Source organism: Abramis brama (genome assembly GCF_963993115.1).
Source record: "Abramis brama genome assembly, chromosome: 6".
NCBI lineage: Eukaryota > Metazoa > Chordata > Actinopteri > Cypriniformes > Leuciscidae > Abramis > Abramis brama.
The window spans coordinates 45,398,752-45,423,080 of record NC_139968.1 but is presented as its reverse complement, the minus strand read 5'-3'; the positions used below and the strand labels follow the sequence as shown (position 1 = coordinate 45,423,080).

Genomic DNA, 24,329 nt, shown 5'->3' with positions numbered 1-24,329 from the left:
GGTTATGAGCGAGTTCAGTATGATTTAACACACAGGAACCGGAGAAACCACAGAAGATCTCAACACACAGGTGAGAAAGATCTCCAATAATAACACATCTGATCTCCTCAGGAAGTCTTTTCTGGATTTATTAGATGACTTTATCATATCAGAACTAGTTGAACTGCAGATCTCAGGTGTGTGTCTTCAGGAGATTTCGGTATGGTTTAGAAGTCTTCAGATCTTCTCAAAGATCTCCAACAGGCACTATCACATATAAAGCTATTCTGGTTTATTTGATCTTCATCAGATGATTAATCGGAATTGAGACATTCTCGCAGTGTTTAGGGGTTTGTTGTGTCGTTCTCCATGTTTTCTTGTCGTACGGACCATTTTACGTCATGTTCTTGACGCTCCTCACAGCAGATTATAGAGATCTTGATTTATGAGCTCATAAACCTGTGCACATTTCCAGAAGATGATTAGCTAACTTAACACTGTTCATTCCTCACTTTAACGACGCAAATGTTCCAAAATAACATGGTAATACCATGAAACTTTACCTAAGGTTTTTTGGAAATACCATGGTATTTAAAAGTATGGTGTAAGTGAGCCCAAGTACCATGGTTTTACCATAGCATATTTATTGAAAAACCATGATATTCTGTACCATGTAAAATACCATAGTATATGAACAAAATAGTACCAAAAAGTATCATGGTACTTTAAAATATACCATGGTATTCAATGGAATTTCAAACAATACCATGGTACTTTGTTTTTGGAAGAGAGGATAATACTTGGTATTCTTGTACTATGCAAATGTACTAAAGTATAATACGTTATTATAAAAATATATGTTGAAAAAACAATACAGTACTGTGGTATACTAACAAAAACTACCATGGTACTTTAACATGGCACAGTGATGGTATCACATGGTGCTACTAAGGTACTTTGAAATACTCTTTCACGTCGTCTTGCGCTTAAAAGGACAAATTCACACAAAGTATCCTAGTAAACATAGTCGGTTATGTCTGAGATGGATTTCTAATGGATAAGAGAGTAAACTAGGCTATCTTTTAAACTAACCATGATTCTAATATTCTAACACAATGTATGGAGACGTTCTGTTCTTTGGCTAAATGTATGTTTCCCCTTTGGTGAAAACTTGTGACTTTGGTTGTGGTTTTCATATGAAGAACCAATCAAATTGTAGGGAAATGATGTAATGTATCATGTCATTTTCGCCACTATTCTATAAAAACTGTTGTATTCGTGTTTGCTGGTGGGATTCTCTCTGAAATTTGTCTGAGATCCTCCGGCCGTGCTTCTTCTTGGGGGAGATTCTCTGAGAACTACTCGAGAACTCTCCCGGCCGTGATTAAAGCATTTAAAGGACATTTGCTGAAGTCTGTCTGTGTATTATTGCTGTGCAGCAAGTTAGTTAGGGGAATGAGTTGGGGTAAGGAACTCAAAGCCAGTTGTTGACTGTAGACGCAAGAGTTAGAGTATAAAGATTATTAAGAGTCGACTGTAGACGCTTTGATGTCGATTGGAGACGCCCCAGGTAATTAGGTTTCAGGTACGTAGTTTGGTTTAGGGAAAATCTATCACATGTCTTAAGTGAACGTAAGTAGTTGAAAGAAAGAAAACGCATGTGTAACAGTATATTGCATAAGTATATCTTTAATGACAGAGATCAGCGGGTTTATTAGGCTGCTGTCACTTTAAGTTAATCAAACAACAGAAGACTGAGAAAATCACTCGCTGCTCTTTTCTGAATAACTTTTTAAACATAAAATAAGGATTAATCTGTTTAATTTATACAAGTTATTTTACATACTTATAGATTATTAAATTTCTGTAACCGAAAGCTACTGTTAGATCTTCCTGAAAAACCTGAAAAAAACAGTTTATTTCATATGTGTCTTTGTCATATTGTATTTCTGTGTGTTATTACTGACTCTTTATTTATTTTTATTCCCGGTAAATTTTCTTAAGTCATCAGCCATTGGCAGGTGTGGCAAAAGTCTTAGGCCCTGTATACATTTACGTCAAAATACCCTGGTATTACAAGTTGAATCCATCTCAGTACCGCGGTATGATCACAGTACGTTTGTTTGCAAGTGTTACTGTGATATAGTGGGGATTGACACTGTGCCCAGGTGCTGTAGTCATGCTGCGGGGTTCGAGTCCGTTCGGCTGGTCCAGCGGTTACCCAGATTCGCTGCGCTCCAGGTGAGGGTCAGATATAGTATAAATATAATATCAAACAGATCAGATGTGTGTTTAACTGTGTCATCTCCTGTAGCATGACGGCGGATGAGACATCCTTGGAGCAGTCGAGTTTATCCAGACCCAGCGCTAAATCAATATACAGTGAGTACTGGTCCTGTGACGTCACCAGTGGATCATTAACACACTAATCTGATCTTAGTCATTTAACCTTTACATAACCTTGTGCTATTTATAGACGCGTTCATGACTGGACGCTGCACACAGATAATGATAATAATAATAAGCTTTATCGGACGTTTTAAAGTCCCATAAAGCTCACAAAACAAAAACAAAACAATTCTAGGTGTTTGTTTGTGTGTTGTTGTGTATTTTTGATGTTTAATATATGTGCGGTGTGTATGATGTGTTTGCTATGAGTTTGTGTGTATATGGTGTGTGTTTGTATTGTGAGTTTATGTTTGTGTGTTTGTTAATGTGTGTCTATTTGAGGTGTTTATTGTGTGTTGTACATTTATGTGCTAATGTTTATCATTATTGTGTGTGTTTGTTTATTCATGGTGTTTTATTGATATTGTTATTGTATATTTGTGAATTATATTGCTCTTTTAATATCTGTGTTTGTCATTTATTGTGGATATTTGTGCATGGCGCTATTTTATTTTATGGATATTAAAATTATAAATGATACATACTAAATAGGTTAAATCTAAATATATTATTTATTAAACAAATCATAATTATTGCTGTCAATTCAATCAATCAGGACTAATCGCATCTAACATAAAAGTTTGTGTACGTAATATGTGTATATTATATACACAGTATATATGTCTGTGTGTGTGCTTGTCTGCATATACACACACACGTATATATGTGTGTGTGTGTATATATATATATATATATATATATATATATATATATATATATATATATATATATATATATTCTCAGTGTAAACAAACTTTGTTAGATGTGATTAATCACGATTAATCGATTTGACGCCACTACTTATAATATTTGTATATATTTGATTTACATTTTCACTATATATTAAATATCGAATCAGTATATTATTTATTATACTATTTAGATATAACTTGTTTAATGTATAATAAATGTTATTTAGATATTATATATACATATAACAAAATATATACATGTATTCTAATTAATTTAAATGTTTTATTAATATTGTTTTGTACTGGTTTCATTATTTGTGTTTGATGATAGTATATTTGTGTGTTTGTTATTGTGTGTTGATGATGATTGTGTGTTTGTTGTATTTGTGTTTATTATGATGATTGTGTATTTGTGCGTTTGTCAGTGTTTGTGAGTTTATTATGATTGTATATTTGTGTTGAATATGAGTTTATTATGATGATTGTATATTTGTGTGTTTGTCATTGTGTTTGTTTATTATGATGATTGTGTATTTGTGCGTTTGTCATTGTGTTTGTGAGTTTATGATGATTGTGTATTTGTGTGTGTTGAATATGAGTTTATGATGATGATTGTATATTTGTGTGTTTGTCATTGTTTATGATGATTGTGTATTTGTGCATTTGTCATTGTGTTTGTGTGTTTATGATGATGATTGTGTATTTGTGCATTTGTCATTGTGTTTGTGAGTTTATGATGATGATTGTGTATTTGTGTGTGTTGTATATGAGTTTATTATGATGATTGTGTATTTGTGTGTTTGTGTTATTGTATGTTTGATGATGATGATTGTGTTTTCTGTAGATCAGAGGAAAGAATACGCGGACTCCATTAACAGACAGATGCATCAGTTCCAGCACAGAGTGGAGGTGATCATCATTATCATTATCATCATCATCATCGTCGTCATGTGACCCACACATGCCCGTTCACTCACTCTTCCTCTCTACCCCACAGCATCTGTTCACCTGTGAGCTGGACGGGCGGCAGGTGTGTGACGTGAATGACTGTCTGGAGCGGCTGAAGTACCTGGACGCCACGGGGCGTGTGTGGGGTCAAGACGTGATCCTGGAGGTGCGGGACGGAGCGCTCCTGCTCCTGGACATCGAGAGCAAGGTGAATCTCTTTTCACATACTTTAAAGTATGGTGTAAGTGAACCCAAGTACCGTGGTTTTACCATACCAAATTTGTTGAAAAACCATGATATTCTGTACCATACAGTACCATGTAAAATACCATAGTATAAGAAAAAAATAGTACCAAAAGGTTTCATGGTACTTTAAAGGTGCATTGTGCAATATTTAGGAGGATCTGTTAACAGAAATGCAACATCATATTCATAACTATGTTTTCAGTGGTGTATAAAGACCTTACATAATGAACCGTTATGTTTTTATTAGCTTAGAATGAGGCATTTCTCTCTACACACACCACGGGTCCGCTTACATCGACATGTTTCTACAGTGGCCATGAACGGACAAACGCGTTTCGTCACTATGTTGTTCTTTATGCAAAAAAGCTAGCTAAAGTCAGCGAATAAAACACTGACACAATGATGAACAAGTAATAATAATATTCGCAATGACATATAGTTTTACTGAATAATTAAGTAAACATAATTTCTTAATTAATCTTTGTAAAGAAACCTCATTGTTTAACTGGCTACTCTCTGCTGTCTCAGACGACGACATCACTTCCTGTCGGCCACCGTAACTTCTGTTGGGTGCAATTCACATCCTCACCACTAGATGCCGCAAAAACTTACACACTGCACCTTTAAAATATACCTTGGTATATGAAACTCTCAGTGGAAGCAGAAGACTGACTGGTTGAAAGCAAGCGTGCCGCACAAGCCCTGAAAAGTGAAGCCAAAACGTCTCGATCGCCCCCCGGTGACTGGTCCTAGTATAGGTGATAAGCCCCGCCTCCCCATGTTATTCAACGGGACGTGAGACCAACTAAACAATTAAATTACACTTCAAATATCTTTTTTCCAAAGGTCTTTTCTTTTATTTGCTGTCGTTTTTATCACGCTGATGTAAGTTCAAGTGTCTGTTTCAAAAATAAGTTGGTTTTTAGTTAGTTACGTGATGCGGTGGTGTAACGTCATGATTGACAGCTGTGATTGACAGGTTCTCGAGCGAAGTAGTCACTGAAGCACCAACGGACATTTTTTTCGGGATCTTCGGAGGACTGAGGAGATTGTATTTACTTTATTTTAACAAGCATCTTGTCGTACTGCAATCAATTTTTTAAAAAAGTGTGCAGAATCCACTCTCCCTGAGCGCAATCTTGCTAGAGTGAGGGCGGAGCGTTGATTTCGCAGCTTTACTTCCTGCTCACTACAGCGCAGGTCTGGTCCCGAGATCGCTACTGCGCAGACTCAAGTTCCAATATGTCAGCGCCATATCGGGACTCTGGCGGCTTCAGTTCTCATCAATGGAAGAGAGCGAAGGGGCGTCGTCCATCTTTTTTTACGGTCTATGGTTGAAAGCGTTGAGATGTTAAAGCGCTGTCGCTGTGATGTTTCAGGAGGTGCTGGAGTCGTGGCCGCTGAACAGCGTTCTGGATCTGAAGGCGGTTCTGGACGAGAGCCCATACGAATCTCTCCTGATCGTCTCTATCCAGAACCGGGGCAGTCGGGTCATCAGCGTCTTCATGTTCCAGAGCGAATCTCTCAGGGTGAGTTCACAACTCTCAGGGCGCTCGGGTATATATATAAATGAACTAAATTAATAACTTTTTTACAATAAAAATGAACCATCACTGAACTTACTTAAGATGGACTGTGACGCTTTTTTCTTCTGGAAACAAGCTTTGTTGTATTATTTTCATGCTATCTCTGTAAAGCTGCTTTGAATCGATCTGTATTGTAAAAAGCACTATATAAATAAAGGTGACATGACTTGACTCTGATGATAAGCGGCAAATTTTATGTGTCGTTCAGGCAGATTATCTGAAGAAAGATCTGGATCGGCTTCTTCAGAACAAGAGGGATGATCATAGACAGAGTAATGTCAGGTTAGCTGATTAAATCCTGTCCAACCAATCACTAATGATCTAGAAATATTGCGGTGACAAATTTGTCATTTGATTCTGCAGTAAAGCCGGTGTTGGAAACGCCATGCCAAGAAATTCACGAAGAGCCTCTCCTCCAGCCGAGCTGATTCTTCCGAGACCTCCTCCAGAACAGTGGGCCGCTCCGGATTATGGTGAGATTATGCCAGAACGGTGTATTATTATTAAGAGGTGGTTGGAAAGCTTTGGAAAGGTGGTTGCTTTCCTGTAGCTCAAACAGTAGAGCGTTGGCGCTTGCAACGCCAAGGTCATAGGGTTCGATTCCCAGGGAAAGCAAGAACTGATAAGAATGTAAATGTGTACCTTGGAATGCAATGTAAGTCGCTTTGGATAAAAGTGTCTGCCAAATGCATAAATGTAAATGTAAAATGTAAAAAAATCGAAGCACTCTATTGTTATCTCACATGTTTCCTCTACTTCCGTACAAAACTTCGCCACCTAACTCGTCCCACACCATTTGTAGTAGACACATGAATGAGGTGTCAAATCATGCGGCTCATTGTGGAGAACACTGCTTTGACTTTTATAAGCGATCGGGTTATGATGTTTGCACGGTGTGCGAAAAATTGGGCAAAAAAGTCCCTTAGATTTAAAGCAGGGGACAAATGGGGGCTCGTCCGGGATCTTAGACACTTAACATTGGCACACATTTTGTGAGATCATATATCCAGATGAGAATGTCTTGTAGGTGAGCTCATCTGAGTCTCCTAGCAAGCAGCCAATAAGCAGTGACACAACAATGTTACAGCCACCCCCTAGCAACCAGTAACAGCACCCTAGCAACCACCCCATAGACTTACATTTAAAAAAGGTGAGAGAGATATCTCTGGATCAGAACATCGTAGAGAAAAGTGGGTGGCCTTTTTTTGACTCAGACTGGCAAGAAGTCTTCAGATATCCAGTTACACACCCAGTCTATTAGTTTCAGCTAGGAAACTGTCTAGCCGCATCCTAGCAACCATTTACAGCGCCCTAGCAACCTTACGGCAGCATGAATAAGCCATATCTCAGCACCAGAACATCACAGAGACATGGGAATTGCTGGTTGGAAACTAGTCTGTAAGTATCATCATGGTAACTGTCTAGCCACACCCTAGCAACCATTTAGAGTACCCTAGCAACCGCATATAGAAACATGGACATGTCACATCTCACCATCAGAACATTGGAGACTTGGGAGTTAGCTCTCTTGCAATTACGCAGAACCCCCTAGCAAATGCCTAGTGCCGAGTTATGCCTAGGTGATATCTAAATATGATATATATTTTGAAATAGAAAGTTGTAGTAGTTAATCCAGGGACTTTTTGCCGACTCTTTTATGAGTACTGTGAATTCGGACATAATACTTTTGTCACATACTGTTTTCGCCTACTATATAGTAGGGAAGTTTGCTATTTCAAATGCAACAGCCTGTGTCCCTGCTTGCTCTTTGGACTAATATTACCCACAATCTCTTGCACTTTGGATGGGAATGTGAATTTATCATGTGGTATCAATAGTACACAGTTTGTACTTTGCCATCACCAGCGCAGAATGTACTTTTCAAATTTAAAAGCGCTGTTTTTCTGTGCTGTCCAGATGAGAATCCTGCCCCAACTCCACTCGCCTCCAGAAATAACTCCACCTATATGAAGATAGTGGCTCCGCCCCCGAGACAGCCTCCGCCCCCTCGTGTAGAAGACACGCCCCCGAGACAGCCTCCGCCCCCTCGTGTAGAAGACACGCCCCCGAGACCGCCCCCACCCCCTCAGCGGCCATACACCGAGAGAGAGAGGAACGTGGTGAGTGTTTGTGACTGAATCATGCAGTGTTGATGTGTAGATGAGAGATAAAGATGACTCGTCTGTGTGCAGGACATCCTGAATCATCTCATTAACGACATCGAAGCCTTCGCCGACAGACTGACAGCCGTCGCCCCTAAAGTGGACAAAAAGAAAAAGAAGAAAAAGCAGAAAGGTGAGAGAAACGTTTATTTCACTGGATCGGATGAGATGAGTTTATGAATGCTCTGCTGACGTGTTTCCTCTCATCTGTAAGCTGTGAAGGGACTGCCGTCAGATGAAGAGTTCACAGTCTGTCTGCAGAAGGTCAAGATGGCCTTTAACCTGCTGGTGTGTGAGAGATACTGTTCCGTGTCATTTTATATTGTATACTACAAAAATTATACCTATATACTATATATTAAATAACTGTTAATATTTGTTTAATTTATTATGTATAAATATTTATTTTAAAGATATTTATCACAAAGGTTATTATGTTATGTTTTATTATAATAATTATGTCGAATAATCTGTTCATCAGGGCACACTGCAGGGAAAGATTGAAAACCCCAGCGCTGCTGAACTCGCACACTGTCTGTTCTCTATACTGGACCTGGTGAGACTATCTGTCTGTCTATCTGTCTATCTAGCTAGCTATATCTGACTGTCTATCTGTCTGTCTGTCTGTGAACACATTGTTCTTTAGCTCACATGTGTTTATATCTGTGTGTGTGTAGATAGTGTTTCACTGTAATGAGGATCTCCCTCCATCTATCGTGGCTCCTCTGTTTGAGCCGGAGTGTATCCTCTTCCTCAGCGAGGAGGCCACGGCAGAGGAGGACCATCTGTGGCAGTCGCTGGGAGACGCCTGGAACATCCCCAGGTACAACACACACACACACACACACACACACACACACTCACTCACTCACTCACTCACTCACACACATCAGAAAAAACCCGAGAGACAGAGAAAGACAGACCTGAGCCTAGACATGACCACAACATATCCCTGAAGTGTCAGCAGAGAGTGTGTCCACTAGACTCTCCCTGTGAAGGCCTCATCGACACGACAGCATCGGCACTGATCCGCAACTAACTCTCCATACCGGCGTGAATCTTCAACCAGACGGAACTGGATCATATTCTGAATGTTCTGATCCAATCTGACTTCAGACCTGTAATGCTGCCTGAATCATAATCATAATCATAATCATACACTGTTCGCTCGTTGGCCAGAGGAGAACTGAGAGACTGAGTCTGGTTTCTCACAAGGGTTTTTCTCCATTCCGTCACTGATAGAGCTTTAAAAAGCACTATATAAATAAATGTGACTTGACTTGACAGAGGCTGGTCTCTTCACATCATGTTTCTGTGTGTCTGATGAAGCACCAAGTGGCCGGAGGATGATGAAGATATTCCCACGTTCACGCCGGTGTTTGATGACGGCTGGGAGCCGCCGGCCATTAGAAACCCAGAGCCGACCAACACACACACCAGCAGCCGAGAGCCACCGCGACAATCCGTGACACGACAAACGGTACAAACACACACTGAGCACTCAAAGGGATAGTTCACCCAAAAATGAAAATTACCCCATGATGTACTCTCCCTCAAGTCATCCTAGGTGTATATGACATTCTTCTTTCAGACGAACACAATCAGAGTTATATTAAAAGCTTTATAATGGCAGTCAATGTTTTGTTTTGTTTTGGAAGTCCATCAGAGCCTATCCACCCATGATAAAAGTGCTCCACACTGCTCTGGGGTTAATAAAGGCCTTCTGAAGTGAAGCGATGTGTTTGTGTAAGAAAAATATCCATGTTTAAAAAAAACTATTTTAATTCCGGCAGACGGCCGTACGCAAGTCGACTTACGCCACCAGAGTAACACTTGACGATGTATGACGCAGATGTAGGAGTAGCGTAAGCGTTAATGCCTCTCGCGATTCAAACAAACAGGGCTGGTCAACCACATTCGCCATTACGTTGTGTGTCAAGTTTAAGTGTTACTCATCGCTTTACTTCAGAAGGCCTTTATTAACCCCCCGGAGCAGTGTGGAGCACTTTTATCATGGATGGATAGGCTCTGATGGACTCCCATTGACTCCCATTATAAAACTTGGAAGAGCCAGGACATTTTTTAATATAACTCTGATTGTGTTCGTCTGGCTTCAGGGTGAGTAAATTATGGGCTAATTTTCATTTTTGGGTGAACTGTCTCTTTAATTACATGAGAAACATTTAATTCAGATACTTTAATAGTTTTTTGCTTCTGTTTCTTTGTGTAGAGCAACAAAATACTAGAGGAACCTGAGGAAAGGTACCGATATACTTGAGTATTTTAGTGTATGAGATGTCCTGCTGTACTTTGAGTGTGTAACGGTGTGTGTTTTGCAGTTCGGAGGAGTTGCCGGTGAGCTACATGCGAGCGGTGTTTGATTTTGCCGCGCGTAATGCTCGTGAGCTCACCATCAGTAAAGGTGAAGAACTACAGGTGAGCGACTGCAGACACAAAGACAAAGAGATTTTGAGTTTTATGAACTGATATAGTGTCTGACTTTCTAACTTTATCTGGACAATAACTTTATTGTAGATCTGCTTTAAAGCCAAAACCATCTATGTTATTGTAATTTCCTATTATCACTGTAAAGCTGCTTTGAAACAATCTTGTTAATAGCGCTTTATAAATGAAAGTGACTTGACTCTGTAATAACTTGTTTTTGAGAAAATGGTCTCTAAGGATTCAGCGTGTGTGTTGTAGTTGTTGGACATGTCTAAGCAGTGGTGGAAGGTGAGGAACCAGAAAGGGCAGGTCGGTTACGTCCCCAACAACATGCTTCGACTTCCACAGCAGGAGGCCAAACCTGTACGTATACGTGACGTGTGTGTCTAGTCCTGCTGATCTGAGTTACACACGTTCACAATCATAAACTTCACCCCATTACCCGCAGGAAACTCCATCTGCACCGGCACTCACCAGAAAATCCCGTCCGGAGGAGGTCCGGGCCTGGCTGGAGCACAAGGGCTTCAGTAAAATGTGAGGAAAATGTGTTAGCGTACTGAACAGTATATACTGTGTAATGCATACGGTTTAAAAAATAAATAGTGTGTGAAACTAGTATGCAAAACAATAACCATTTCAAACAGTAATAATGCTGCACTGTCACATGACCTAATTAAGGTGCATGTTTGATTCATTTACCTAATTTGTATATTTGATAGGGGAGAGTGGGGTAAAGTGAGACATTTTTTACATTTATTCCCCTCTAAGCGAGCTAAAATGATGTATCAGTCAAATTTACACATTTCCCATTAATTCAGGATGTTTCCTAGCAATGTAAATTATTAGAATGTATTCAGGACGAAGGGCAGTGAAAATATGATTGTTTTTTAAAAAGTGGTCTTGTGTCTCACTTTACCCCAGCTTAGGGGTAAACTGAGACAGACCAGAGAAATCAAGGGGGTAAAGTGAACCAGCCGGGGGTAAACTGATCCACTTACTTTTTCCACTCTGAAACTTCCATAACAACATATGTTGTAACTTATAAAAGAATCATGGGGATTGGTCAATTAAGCACATTTTTTTGATGACCCACCGGTGCGCATCCAAGTGAATGTCCAACGCCCTTGGTGTGCTAAGGGTGAATGGCACACTGGAGGAAATTCCTCCTAAAAAAAAAAAGAACTATGTCCAAAATATTGTGATACATTTGGAAGCTCAATGCAGTCAAACCTCCCCTGGCCAGCCCAGGGAGGGTGGCCCGTCCTGGGCCAGATTTGGATTTGTCTGCCACTGCTGGAGCTCCGTCTGGAGCAAAGTCGGTCCTAAAACGGACCTTTGGGTCTTTGTGGAGGAGGGACAATGCTCTGCTTGGACAAGGAACACGGACCAGAGAACCGTGGTGGTCAGACCGGGTGGGGAAACCACCTGACCCAGCCCAGAGAATGTGCACTTTGTGTGGGCGAGACTTCCAGTAAATAGGGTCTGGTTTGGACACCCAGTCCCTCGGTGCCAGGGCGTGCATACCAGTGAACGTGCACCGTCCTGGGTGAGCTAGGGGTGAAAGACACACTGGAGGATATTCCTCCTCGTAAAAATGTCCAAAAATATCTTGTTAGTTGGGGCCCCCCTGGCACGCCTTAAGAGCCGAACTTCGCCCTGCGCCTCCCCCCGCTTTGAAAGCACCCTTCCTGGTTACGGCCTCGATCCAGATGCCTCCCGCCCCTGCCCCCTTGTCGTCTCGAGCCCAGGCCCAAGTGAGCGAGAACCGTGTGTAGGGAGCCTGTTCACTGTCCGGGGCTTCTCGGTTGATCCCGAGGTAAAACGTATGCTTGTTGAATGGTCGGTCTGGGTAAACGGCTAAGCGACTCCAGGGGCTTGAGACACCCATACAGAAAAAGCGGTGGAGGAAGGTCCTCCTCCGAAAACAAAAACGGACAGTGTCCGTGAGGTTGCAGATGGATGAGATTCCCATGCCGACTTTACTCCCTAGCAGGCTCCCAGGGAGAGTGCGGAGCTCCTGTCGGAGCGACCTCGGTCCTAAAACGGACCTTGAGGGTTTTGTCGAGGAGGGGACAAACGCTCCATTCGGACAAGGTGAGATCGAGAAGGTGCTCCACCTCTTTGCCTAAGCTACTGCACCCCAGGCTGCTGATTTTACTTCCCCCTTCTCTTTTTGATGGCTTTTCTACAATGTTTATGATATTAAAAATAAAACATATGTCATGTAATATTACGTTAAAATATGTTTAAGACTAAACTTAACTTGTGCCTCATGTCTCACTTTACCCCACAGCATTTGTCTCACTTTTACCCCACCGCCACATTTTAGAAAAAAACTATCTCTCTTAGCAATTCAGGCTTATCTTCAGCTAGCATAATCGCATGGTTTTATATGTTGGTAGTTCATCAACATGTATGATATAAGTTTTTCTACCTGAATCAATTTGTTTTGGCACAACAGTTGATTAAGTTGACAGCAAGAAAATTTACTTTTACATGCAAAAAAAATATTTTTGTGAAAAAAACATGCTTACTACAGCACCATGAGGTCCTCTCCTTCATGGCCAAGGGGAAATGAGAGGGGCTTGAAAACATAATGGTCAAATGACCAAAATTGTGTTCCGTTGCCTAGATACAGGGGGTGTCTCACATTACCCGATGTCTCACATTACCCCGTTCTCCCCTAATACAATTTGCATGTTTAGTCAAATTTTGTGTAAAAAATGTCTTAGCTTTGGTCAGTCTGATGAAATAATGAGTCAAAACCTAAAAATGTTTGAAAATCACGACGACTCCTGGTGCCATGGTCTCACACGATGCACATTTGGAAAAATGTAGCCTAGTTGATAATCTGGAATACACACTGCATACTACAGTGTTTCTCAACTGGTGGGTCGCAAGACTGTTTTGAGTTGGTCGCGGAATGTGTAGTCAAAGACACAACAACAACAAAAAGCATAATTGAAAAAAAAAAAAAGTATTTTATGTTGCGTGAAAGCGCTTCTATCAGACGCAGTTTAAGTAGAGAGAGAAACGCGTTACTGATTCAGTATCTGCGGTCAGATTAGATGTTGTCAGGCTGTGTGTCAGTGTGATTATTAGAGGGGTTATTTTCGTAACGAAATAAAGTCTCTCACCTCAGAAAAACGAGCTTGCCTGTTCTGTCAGACGTTCCTGTGCTCGCGGCGCGCGCTGGATATCATAAAGAGCAACAACAACAAAATCTAATATGGTGCGTTCAAGTCATCTCGTAAAGATCGTATTTATGAGTTGAGCGCACATGAACGCCAACACAATGTCATAATTACGAGTGGGAAGTTCGGGATTTTCTTTAAGCCCCGATGTATACGAGTTGGGGGCGTGTCACTGAGAAACAGCGGAATACCACAATAGCCTATTTAGCAGTGATATTGCTAGATTTTTCTATTTACAGCAAAGTAAGCTAATTGCCTGCACAGAATATGATTGCATTATAATATAACAATGTAATATATATAACGATAAAGTTTGCAGTGGCTTCATATTATTAGGCTAATTAAAAACATAAAAAACCAAAGCACACCTGATGCACATTTCTTTGTTCTTCATTTTCTAGAATTTGAGTTTAAAAAACTTGGCTCTATTTTTGTGTAATTAATTAAGAGAAAGTACTCCGCCATCTTACTCCGATGAAACCCAGCAAACACATTTACGTTGTGGCAACGTCTCTGGCACATTGCATTTCTGCTATGGCAACGTAGCTGTATACGTGCTCGCAACATTGTAACAACGTAGAATTGTAAGACGTGACAGGGCTGTAGCAACGTTGTTGCGCGACATTCAGCAACTGAGAGACGACGTTCTGACAATATTTTTATATGATGTATTTTGTTAGATAAAAAGATAATTATATACTTTTTTTCATTTATTGTTTATCTATATTATTTAATGGGGCTATCAACACCTGCAAGTGTAGCCTACACTTTAAAGAGTAAAAAATGACAGAAGGTTTCGTTAATTCAACTTTATTAAAATTCCATATAATCAAATTGCACTTCCAAAAGTCATACATTTGTGAAAAAAAAAAAAAAAAAAAAGAAATAAACGAATACACATTTATTTTAAGTATAATAAATAAAACATGAAAAGCAAAGGCAGATCAGAACATTTAATGAACAAAACCGGGTCTGTATGGCAGACAGTAGCCGAGCAGGTGTCACCGGGGAAACATATCCACAAATCCAGAGGAGCAAAGAAACGAATGAGACTAAATAGCGGAAAAATCAAACGAAAAACTAAACAGTGCGAGCGATGCTACATTAATCACATTAGAAATTAAAGCTGTAGGTTGTGTTTGATAGCTGAGGTAACTGTTAGGCTAAACGCAATACTCACGTATCCTTGCTCGATGATGAATGAGAACACAATGAGCCCAACAACAGGTGGTTGGAATTTAAAAGGCTGATTTTCCCGCTTCAGGGCAGTGACGAGTACATTATGTAGTCCAGTGGTTGTCAAGACACCCTAGGCACAACCTTAAGCAATGGCCCTGAACGATGGTTTAATGTCAACATTGTGACAACGCTGTAACAACTTCACCACACAACGTAGTTATAGCAACCTTTTGGCCATGTTGTTAAAACGTTGTTAGGGACTGTTCGTTATTTATTTAAGGGGCCACCGGAGGAGTTTTGAGATCTGTTGTCAAAAAAGACATGACCCTCCCTTCGCCAGCAATAAATTTTTCTATGACCCTCCAAAATGATTGTGAAAAAAGGCATGACCCTCCCCGATAATTTATTGATTAGCCTACTTCTGTACTGGTTTGCGCTTGGCAAAGATGTTCAGATAGCCATTGTTTGTTTGTTTTTTAAACCATAAACTCTTGCTTTCTCATCTTACTAGGGCTGTAACGATAGACCAAACCTACGATTCGGTTCGTATCACGATTTTTGATTTTAGATTTGAAAAAAATCATGTTTTCGGTGCTGATGCGTTGTGACTCGATCAACATGTGGGTGGCGCTGCCAACAAAGCATAAAAGCTGTCACAAAGAACCGGCAAAAGTAATGATTATTAATATGTCAAATATAGCTAGGAGACATTTTAATTGTTTATTAATAAACAAGTGTTTTCTGTGTCGACTGCAAAGATGAAGTTGACGATGCGTCGCGGTCTTCTCAGAATGCGCCAGAGAGAAATGCACATTTCATAAGCAGAAAGCAGTCTGTTTTCCTTCGTTTTGAATTGTTCTGTGTAAAAGTAGACATTTCAAGCTTTCTATATTTTTCTCAGGTCTGTGAGGCAAGTAGCATAGCCTATCTTACGCTGAGTTTCGGTTCATTTATGAGACAAGAGTCCAGTTCACTCGCCCGCGCCTCCGTGTCATGATTATCTATTTTCTACTATATTTAGACTACTTCTTATTTATTAAATCCAGATGAAACATTGATTAAAATTAAGATAAAATTAATAAAAAAACGAAATTCACTTTAAAGAAAGGCTTTGTGCTTTCTGTTTGAGGTCTCTGTGAAATTTTTAAAGTCGCTTCAGAGCAGTCATGCCCGTAATGGAGAACTGTCACGTCCGTAACATTATTATTTATTTTTTTTCACATAAATGCGAACACGAAAAATAAAATAAAAAATAATATAATATTTTATGTTCTGTGGAGGCCGATCTTTATTCATCCGGTGGGTAGCCTATATATCTTTGGTTTGCATAGTGTAATTTATAGAATGTGTAGTAGACTGATATTTTTCTAATGTCTTGACTCCTTTCAGACGTTTCAAAATATTGGTATTAAATGCATTTTCTGAGAATTTTTATTTTAAGTTTTGACTGCAAATGTCAAGTCCATAACACTGGAATCGCCCAATTTTAACGAATTTATCCTCAACTAGTTTTTGTGGTGTAGGTCTATGTATTTTATGTTAACTTAAATAATACTAATAGTAATTTAAAGATGTGGTAGCCCTACATCTTACACATCGTGGAAACAAAATAAGAATGGAGACTAAAATATGGTAGTATCGCGCTACAGTGCACATTGTAGTAGTTCTGGCGCCTCAGTCCCAATACTGTTAAATTCGACGTACGTTCACTTCACATGTTAATGCAGCGGTAGAGTTACACTCACAGGACACTGTGCACTTAACAAAAGTTCATTATTTGCTCGTGCTTTAAAGCTTTGCCGGGTAAACATTTCTTTGGCATTCTGTTCTGACATGATGCACTTTTTCTAAGCGCGAACTGAAGTGCACGCGCACTGTCAAACAGCGCCAAACTGGATTTTTGTTGGGTCAGACCCATCTGATATCGAAGGGGGGCTGATAACGCGAGATCAACATGGAATAAATGGAAAAAAATAGCACCAAACAAGCCACTTTGAAATGTTGCTGTTTTAATGAATATAAAAGTTGGGTGACCCTCCCCCCTAGACTAAAAAAAGTTGGATGACCCTCCCCTCAACAAAGAATAAAAAGACATGACCCTCCCCTATTTTCCTCCGGTGGCCCCTTCCATAAATACCGAACGGTCCCTTAGAAGGTTGGCTACGTTGTGCCAACGTTCTGTGTTTGCTGGGAAGTGACTTGAAGGCACATGCCGTAAAAACACGACTTTCCACCTCGTATTAAAGTACGAACTTCCGAGGAGGACTTGTAACGCACCAAAAGAGCCAATGAAATTACGAGCATGCAACGTCGTATTTTTCAATTCAAGTCATGAAATGGCCAAAAAGTACCAACATTACACAAGCTGTACGTTGTGTGTTAGCTGGGAAGGATTGCATGTATAATATTCATTCCGTCTAACTTCACCAGGATCAGTGTGCATATGTTTTATTAACAGTTCATGTTATTATTGTATTTACAACGGTAACTAGTTTCCAGTTTTATTTCCACTTATTTTGTTATTTTTTGATGACTGGTGGTTCATACCGACATGCTAACTTTAATACTAGTTTGGAGTTGTTATTTAATAGCCTTATTACTATCATTCTTACAGTGTATGTGTATGTTAAGTAAAAAGAGACGGTACCTCTGTGCTTGTCAACCATTTTTGAGAACTAAATTTGCTTGGTTCGAATTCCTAAAAACTTTGGGTCGCGCTTAACGACCCTGGGAAAATGTGGCCAAAACAGTTGAGAACCACTAGCATGCTAGTTTGTTAATCTGAACTCAGATGTCACGTAATAAAATGTTTGTGTTGTTAAACTTTGTGTGTGTCAGTACGGTCCGGTGTTTAGGGGGCGTCACCGGCTCCATGCTGCTGGGAATGACGCGTGACGAGCTCAAGACTGTTTGTCCCGAGGAGGGCGGACGAGTTTTCTACCAGCTGCAGAACGTCAAATCGGCCCTTGCGGTGAGGTCATCGTTTCACACATGATGTCATACTGAAATATGTGATGTCATATTTACACAACGTCATATTCACTCTCTCCAGGTGGCCAGTGAAGTGAAACTGATCTGAGGCCGCAAACTTCCCGTCGACCGACACTATCACACACACACACACACACACGACTGAAGCTGTTAATGGATGCTGGAGGATGTTGAATATTAAATTCATATTTATTCGTAATCAGATCTGGTTTTGAAGATCAGGAGCGTCTGATTTGTATATTATTATCACTGTTTGTAGGTTTGATGCAAAGATAAGCAAGAACCCAGAGGAGATTGAATGCACACATGCTTTATTGATATGAACAAAATACTCTTATCTGATCAGTTCTGCTGTAGACTAACATTCTCATTCACAAAAAATAAAGATATACATATATATTTTTGTACTATTATTTGTGATCATTTGCTTTCTAGCATGTCGAACCTCATGCTTTGCTCTGTGTCTGCATGATCAGCATGCTAATATCTACAAATCGTGCTGTTTTTGATCTCATGATTTGTGCGATTTATTAGTGGGAAAATCACTATATTGTGTGAAGATTAACAGTCAGTTTAATGTTCAACTAAAACTACTGTCAGGCATAATGTGTATCGAGTGTACAAGGAGATCTACGTAAACTACCTTCATGTAGACGTGTGAACTTCCCAGCGTTTAGCGCACAGGAGGTTTAGGGTTAGAAAAATACTGTTCGTTTTGGCTCAACGGCGCCTCCTGCAGGACCGGAGGACATTCGTAAACACACATCTGAACAGTTCGGCCATCGGAGAAAATAAATCCTTCAAATTGATGAAGAAATTAAACGGTTTATAGAACGAGAGACTAAAAAAAGACACGTTCACAGTAAGTTACAATCAAAGCCAAAGCTTCAAAATAAAAGTAGCTAAAGTAAAAGGCACGTGAGGGAGCTGTGATGTCATCACGGCGCTCGTGACGGAGGTGTAATGACACACACACTCGTGCTCGATGCATTATATTGATGCATAGCTGAATCGTCTCTAAACATGCACTGAAATGAGATCAACACTGACGTAGGGAATGTCACTTTGGTCTTGATGCTGCGCCGTTCTGTAGTGAGTCTGTGGGCGGGGTCATGGCTTCTCTAGCATCCTGATTGGACAGGCGAGCGTGTGGGCGGGGCCATGGCTTCTCTAGTGTGCTGATTGGACAGGCAAGCGTGTGGGCGGGGACATGGCTTCTCTAGTGTGCTGATTGGACAGGTGAGCGTGTGGGCGGGGACATGGCTTATCTCTAGTGTGCTGATTGGACAGGCGAGCGTGTGGGCGGGGTCATGTCTTCTCTAGTGTGCTGATTGGACAGGCGAGCGTGTGGGCAGGATCATGTCTTCTCTAGTGTGCTAATTGGACAGGCGAGGTTATGGCTTCTCTAGTGTGCTGATTGGACAGGCGAGCGTGTGGGCGGGGCCATGGCTTATCTCTAGTGTGCTGATTGGACAGGCGAGCGTGTGGGCGGGGCCATGGCTTATCTCTAGTGTGCTGATTGGACAGGCGAGCATGTGGGCGGGGTCATGGCTTCTCTAGTGTGCTGATTGGACAGCTGAGTGTGGATGGGGCTGTGGCTCATCTCTAGTGTGCTGATTGGACAGGCGAGCGTGTGGGCGGGGACATGGCTTATCTCTAGTGTGCTGATTGGACAGGTGAGCATGTGGGCGGGGTCATGGCTTCTCTAGTGTGCTGATTGGACAGCTGAGTGTGGATGGGGCTGTGGCTCATCTCTAGTGTGCTGATTGGACCGGTATGAGTGTGGGCGGGGTCATGGCTTCTTTAGTGTGCTGATTGGACAGCTGAGTGTGAGTGGGGCTGTGGCTCATCTCTAGTGTGCTGATTGGACCGGTATGAGTGTGGGCGGGGTCATGGCTTCTCTAGCGTGCTGATTGGACAGGCGAGCTTGTGGGCGGGGCTGTGGATTGGCTGGACGTGAAGGACAGCATGTCGTCCTCCTCCTCGATGCGGTCCAGCTCCTGCGTTCGGACGGCCTGCGTGATGAGGTGAAGCTCTTCGCACAGCGTCTCGTGACGGTACGCCACACGGATGTCGGGGACGTTTGTGCGCCGAATGTCGTTACTGATCGTACCCTCTTTGTTATAGTCGGGACCCAGCCAATAGCCCTTAGCCTGAGACAGACAGATATAATAGATGAGGACACAATTATACTCTCCACAGAAATGTTTCTGACCCTGATATTTCTGGGTTTTCTGTGACTCTGGGAGCCCTGCTTTCATTTCCATTATTTCCATTAACCTTGATAGCCTTTCTATATATACTGTGTGTATTTTTGTGTGTGTGTTACCCTGTGTGAGAAGCCGCTCATTAACACACTGTTTCTGGCCAGTTCGCACATGTCACATGAGCTCAGTTTCCAGACTTGAGCAGCGATGCTGTACTCCTCCATCAGAGGCTCCTGCAACACACACACACACACACACACACATACAGTCATGCAAAACACAGACACAAGCATAAATGCTAGGGGTGTAAGGATACCCTCATGTCACGATTCAACACGTATTACGATACTAAACTCACGATACGATATTATTGCAATACTCCAAGATATATGGTAAAAGGTTAACGAAAAATTTACTATTGATTTAAAATTATAAATTTGATATAACATTGTGTGTGTAAGTGAATAGGCTTGGATTTGTTGCTGGAAACCCAAAGCACAGGACAATAGAGACACCAGAATAACAATATTCATGATTCTGAAGCTGAAAATACAGAAATATTGTAGATGAATATGCTTGATCTCTCTCACTGACTAGATATATTTAAAATAATGTAGGACTTTTTACTGGTAACATCAGACATTCTGCATTATCAGGACACACACATATTCCCCCATTGCATTATTATACATAATATTCAACATTATATATAGTAGTTTAATGTAGTACCACTGACACTAAAACACTGTAAACTCAAACTTTTTTCCTCGCACAGAAATTTTAACTATACACAATGCATATTGTTGCATTTTTGTATTGCGATATATTGTTACACCCCTAATAAATACTGTAGTTTAACCTGAAACTGATGCCTGAACATCAGTTACTTTGAAAACAGTACAGTAGAGATAAAGTACAGTAGAAATAGAGTACAGTAGGGTAGAGATAGTGTACAGTACAGTAGAGATAGAGAACAGTAGAAATAGAGTACAGTAGAGAGTACAGTAGTGTACAGTAGAGATGGTGTACAATATAAATAGAGTACAGTAGAGAGAGTACAGTAGTGTACAGTAGAGATGGAGAACAGTAGAAATAGAGTACAGTAGAGATGGAGAACAGTAGAAATAGAGTACAGTAGAGAGTAAAGTAGTGTACAGTAGAGATGGAGAACAGTAGAAATAGAGTACAGTAGAGAGAGTACAGCAGTGTACAGTAGAGATGGTGTACAGTAGAGATGGTGTACAGTGGTGTACAGTAGAAATAGAGTACAATAGAGAGAGTACAGTAGAGATGGAGAACAGTAGTGATAGAGTACAGTAGAGAGAGTACAGCAGTGTACAGTAGAGATGGTGTACAGTGGTGTACAGTAGATAGAGTACAGTAGTGTACAGTAGTGTACAGTAGAGATGGAGAACAGTAGGAATAGTACAGTAGTGCACAGTAGAGATGGTGTACAGTGGTGTACAGTAGATAGAGTACAGTAGTGTACAGTAGTGCACAGTAGAGATGGAGAACAGTAGGAATAGTACAGTAGTGCACAGTAGAGATAGTGTACAGTAGAGAGAGTACAGTAGTGCACAGTAGATATAGTGTACAGTAGAGAGAGTACAGTAGAGTACAGTAGTGCACAGTAGAGATGGAGTACAGTAGAATACAGTCGAGATTGAGTACAGTAGAGTACAGTAGTGCACAGTAGAGATGGAGTACAGTAGTGTACAGTGGATATGGATTACAGGAGAGAGAGTACAGTAGAGTACAGTAGATATTGAATACAGTAGAGATGGAGTACAGTAGAGTACAGTAGAGATGGAGTACATCAGAGTACAGTAGAGATGGAGTACAGTAGAGATGGAGTACAGTGGAGTACAGTAGATATTGAATACAGTAGAGATGGAGTACAGTAGTGCACAGTAGAGATGAAGTACAGTAGAGATGGAGTACAGTAGTGCACAGTAGAGATGGAATACAGTGGAGTACAGTAGAGATGGAGTACAGTAGAGAGAGTACAGTAGTGTACAGTAGAGATGGAGTACAGTAGAGTACAGTAGAGATGGAATACAGTAGATATGGAGTACAGTAGTGTACAGTAGAGATGGAGTACAGTAGAGAGAGTATGGTAGTGTACAGTAGAGATGGAGTACAGTAGTGTACAGTAGAGATGGAGTACAGTAGAGAGAGTACAGTAGTGCACAGTAGAGATAGAGTACAGTAGAGATGGAATACAGTGGAGTACAGTAGAGATGGAATACAGTAGAGATGGAGTACAGCAGAGTACAGTAGAGATGGAGTACAGTAGAGTACAGTAGAGATGGAGTACAGTAGAGTACAGTAGAGATGGAGTACAGTAGAGAGAGTACAGTAGAAGAACAGCTCAAACAAACCTTTCAGCTGCTGTTATTCTGGATAACACAAGAATAGGATGAAGGAGAAAAAAGTTTAACACTTACTTTACTAATAAAAGCAAAGAAATCTATAGTCATTTTGCTCATGGTTTAACTGAATCAGCAAAGGTCAGAAGCAAGTACATCGGTCAATAAAGTGAGATTAAATGCATAAAAATGAATGTTTTATTTAACATATTTAGTTAAAGGGATAGTTCGGCCAAAAATGATATTTAACCCATGATTTACTCACCCTCAAGCTGTTTGAGATCCATATGTCAATCTTTTTTCAGACGAACACATTTTCAGTTATTTTAGAAAATGTCTTAGATCTTTCAGTGGTTATAATGTGAAGCTATGGGGCTCACCTCCTTCAAGTCCCAAAAATGTGCATGCATCCTTCACAAAAGTAATCCTTCCGGCTCCAGGGGGATAAACGAAGGCCTTCTGAGGGTAATCCGTGCGGTTTTGTCGTAAAAATATACATATTTAAAACTTTATAAACGAAAATAACTGGCTTCCGGTAGCGGTTGACGCGCGTTCACGGAAACCAGTTAATAAGCCAGTTATTTTCGTTTATATTTTTACGACAAAACCGCACGGATTACCCTCAGAAGGCCTTCGTTTATCCCCCTGGAGCCGGAAGGATTACTTTTGTGAAGGATGCATGCACATTTTTGGGACTTGAAGGAGGTGAGCCCCATAGCTTCACATTATAACCACTGAAAGATCTAAGACATTTTCTAAAATAACTGAAAATGTGTTCGTCTGAAAAAAGATTGACATATGCATCTCGAACGGCTTGAGGGTGAGTAAATCATGGGTTAAATATCATTTTTGGCCGAACTATCCCTTTAATGGAGGTTTGCATAGTATTCTGATCCTGCATTTCACTGATCTTATTCATTTTGAGGAATATTTAATCTTTTTTTGTGAAATCAGTAAATGCACACTCACATTTAGTCTAGAACTACAATAATCATGTTCACACACACTCACACACAACACCTCTTCACTTTGATTTCTCTCAACATGGGGACAAGAGAGCTGTCAGTCAATAAATATAAAATAAAAAGTAACTTGCTTTACTTATTTGAAAAAGTAACTTATTTTGTTGTAAATTTTAAAAGTAATGCATAACTTGTTACTTGATGAAGTAATCTGACTATGTAACTCGAGTTACTAGTAATGAGTTCCACACAACACTGGACACCAGGTGATCTGACCTTGGTGAAGTGGAACTGCAGCGGGTCGTCGGTGGACAGCGACACCATCAGGCCGCGGGACAGATACTCGGGCAGAGGGTTACGGTGGTAACTCAGGAACAGACTGTTGTTGCTGAGCGGAGACATGGCGATGCCCACCTGAGCCAGATAGTACAGGTACTGCAGGACCGGAGCCTACGACACACACAGATGGATCACTACTACGTCCACTTTGATGATTCTGTCCTGTGTGTTTGTTATAACCTGTTCAAAATACTGAAAACTAACGATTCATTAATGAATGACTCTTATGAAGCTGTTCTTTACAGTGAATCGAACACATACAGAGTGACTGATGTAGTCCGATTCATGAACAAATGACTCTTATGAACTGGTTCTTTTAGTGAATCAAAAACATGGTCAAACAAGAGTAGTTAAAGGTGCAGTGTGTAAGTTTTAGCAGCATCTAGTGGTGAGGTTGTGAATTGCACCCAACAGAAGTTACGGTGGCCGACAGGAAGTGATGTCGTGGTCTGAGGCCAGTTAAACAATGAGGTTTCTTTACAAAGATAAATTAAGAAATGATGTTTACTTAATTATTCAGTAAAACGATATGTTATTGCGAATATTATTGTGACTTGTTCATCATTGTGTCAGTGTTTTATT

At 40.6% G+C, this 24,329-nt stretch overlaps 2 protein-coding genes across 6 annotated transcripts in view; one reads left to right on the top strand and one right to left on the bottom strand.

Annotated features, from left to right (window-relative positions):
- The first annotated feature begins 37 nt into the window (after positions 1–37).
- eps8l3a (EPS8 signaling adaptor L3a) lies at positions 38–18,783 on the top strand. The gene is made up of 20 exons (XM_084117782.1): positions 38–70; positions 2,148–2,220; positions 2,294–2,361; positions 3,964–4,028; positions 4,117–4,275; positions 5,693–5,842; positions 6,108–6,181; positions 6,263–6,372; positions 7,817–8,019; positions 8,092–8,194; positions 8,276–8,349; positions 8,543–8,617; positions 8,739–8,884; positions 9,391–9,541; positions 10,292–10,323; positions 10,401–10,497; positions 10,765–10,869; positions 10,955–11,040; positions 17,718–17,850; positions 17,932–18,783. Exons 2-20 carry the CDS (start codon positions 2,159–2,161, stop codon positions 17,956–17,958), a joined length of 1,920 nt encoding a protein of 639 aa, XP_083973908.1. The 5' UTR covers positions 38–70; positions 2,148–2,158; the 3' UTR covers positions 17,959–18,783.
- ampd2a (adenosine monophosphate deaminase 2a) overlaps positions 18,161–24,329 on the bottom strand; it is a 36,030-nt gene continuing 29,861 nt past the window's right edge. For all 5 annotated transcript variants that reach the window (XM_084117779.1, XM_084117781.1, XM_084117777.1 and 2 more), the window contains 3 exons: positions 23,685–23,858; positions 20,200–20,310; positions 18,161–20,023 (listed from right to left, as the gene is read on the bottom strand). In XM_084117779.1, the coding sequence (XP_083973905.1) occupies positions 19,772–20,023; positions 20,200–20,310; positions 23,685–23,858 (537 nt within the window). In that variant the 3' untranslated portion in view covers positions 18,161–19,771. The remainder of the gene's footprint in view (positions 20,024–20,199; positions 20,311–23,684; positions 23,859–24,329) is intronic.

Bases quoted from the DNA above. Each gene is read 5' to 3' on its own strand.
- eps8l3a (XM_084117782.1), top strand. From the start codon at position 2,159: ATGCTGCGGGGTTCGAGTCCGTTCGGCTGGTCCAGCGGTTACCCAGAT. The intron at 9,542-10,291 runs GTACAAACACAC...TTCTTTGTGTAG, and splicing joins AATCCGTGACACGACAAACG to AGCAACAAAATACTAGAGGA. The intron at 10,324-10,400 runs GTACCGATATAC...TGTGTTTTGCAG, and splicing joins CTAGAGGAACCTGAGGAAAG to TTCGGAGGAGTTGCCGGTGA.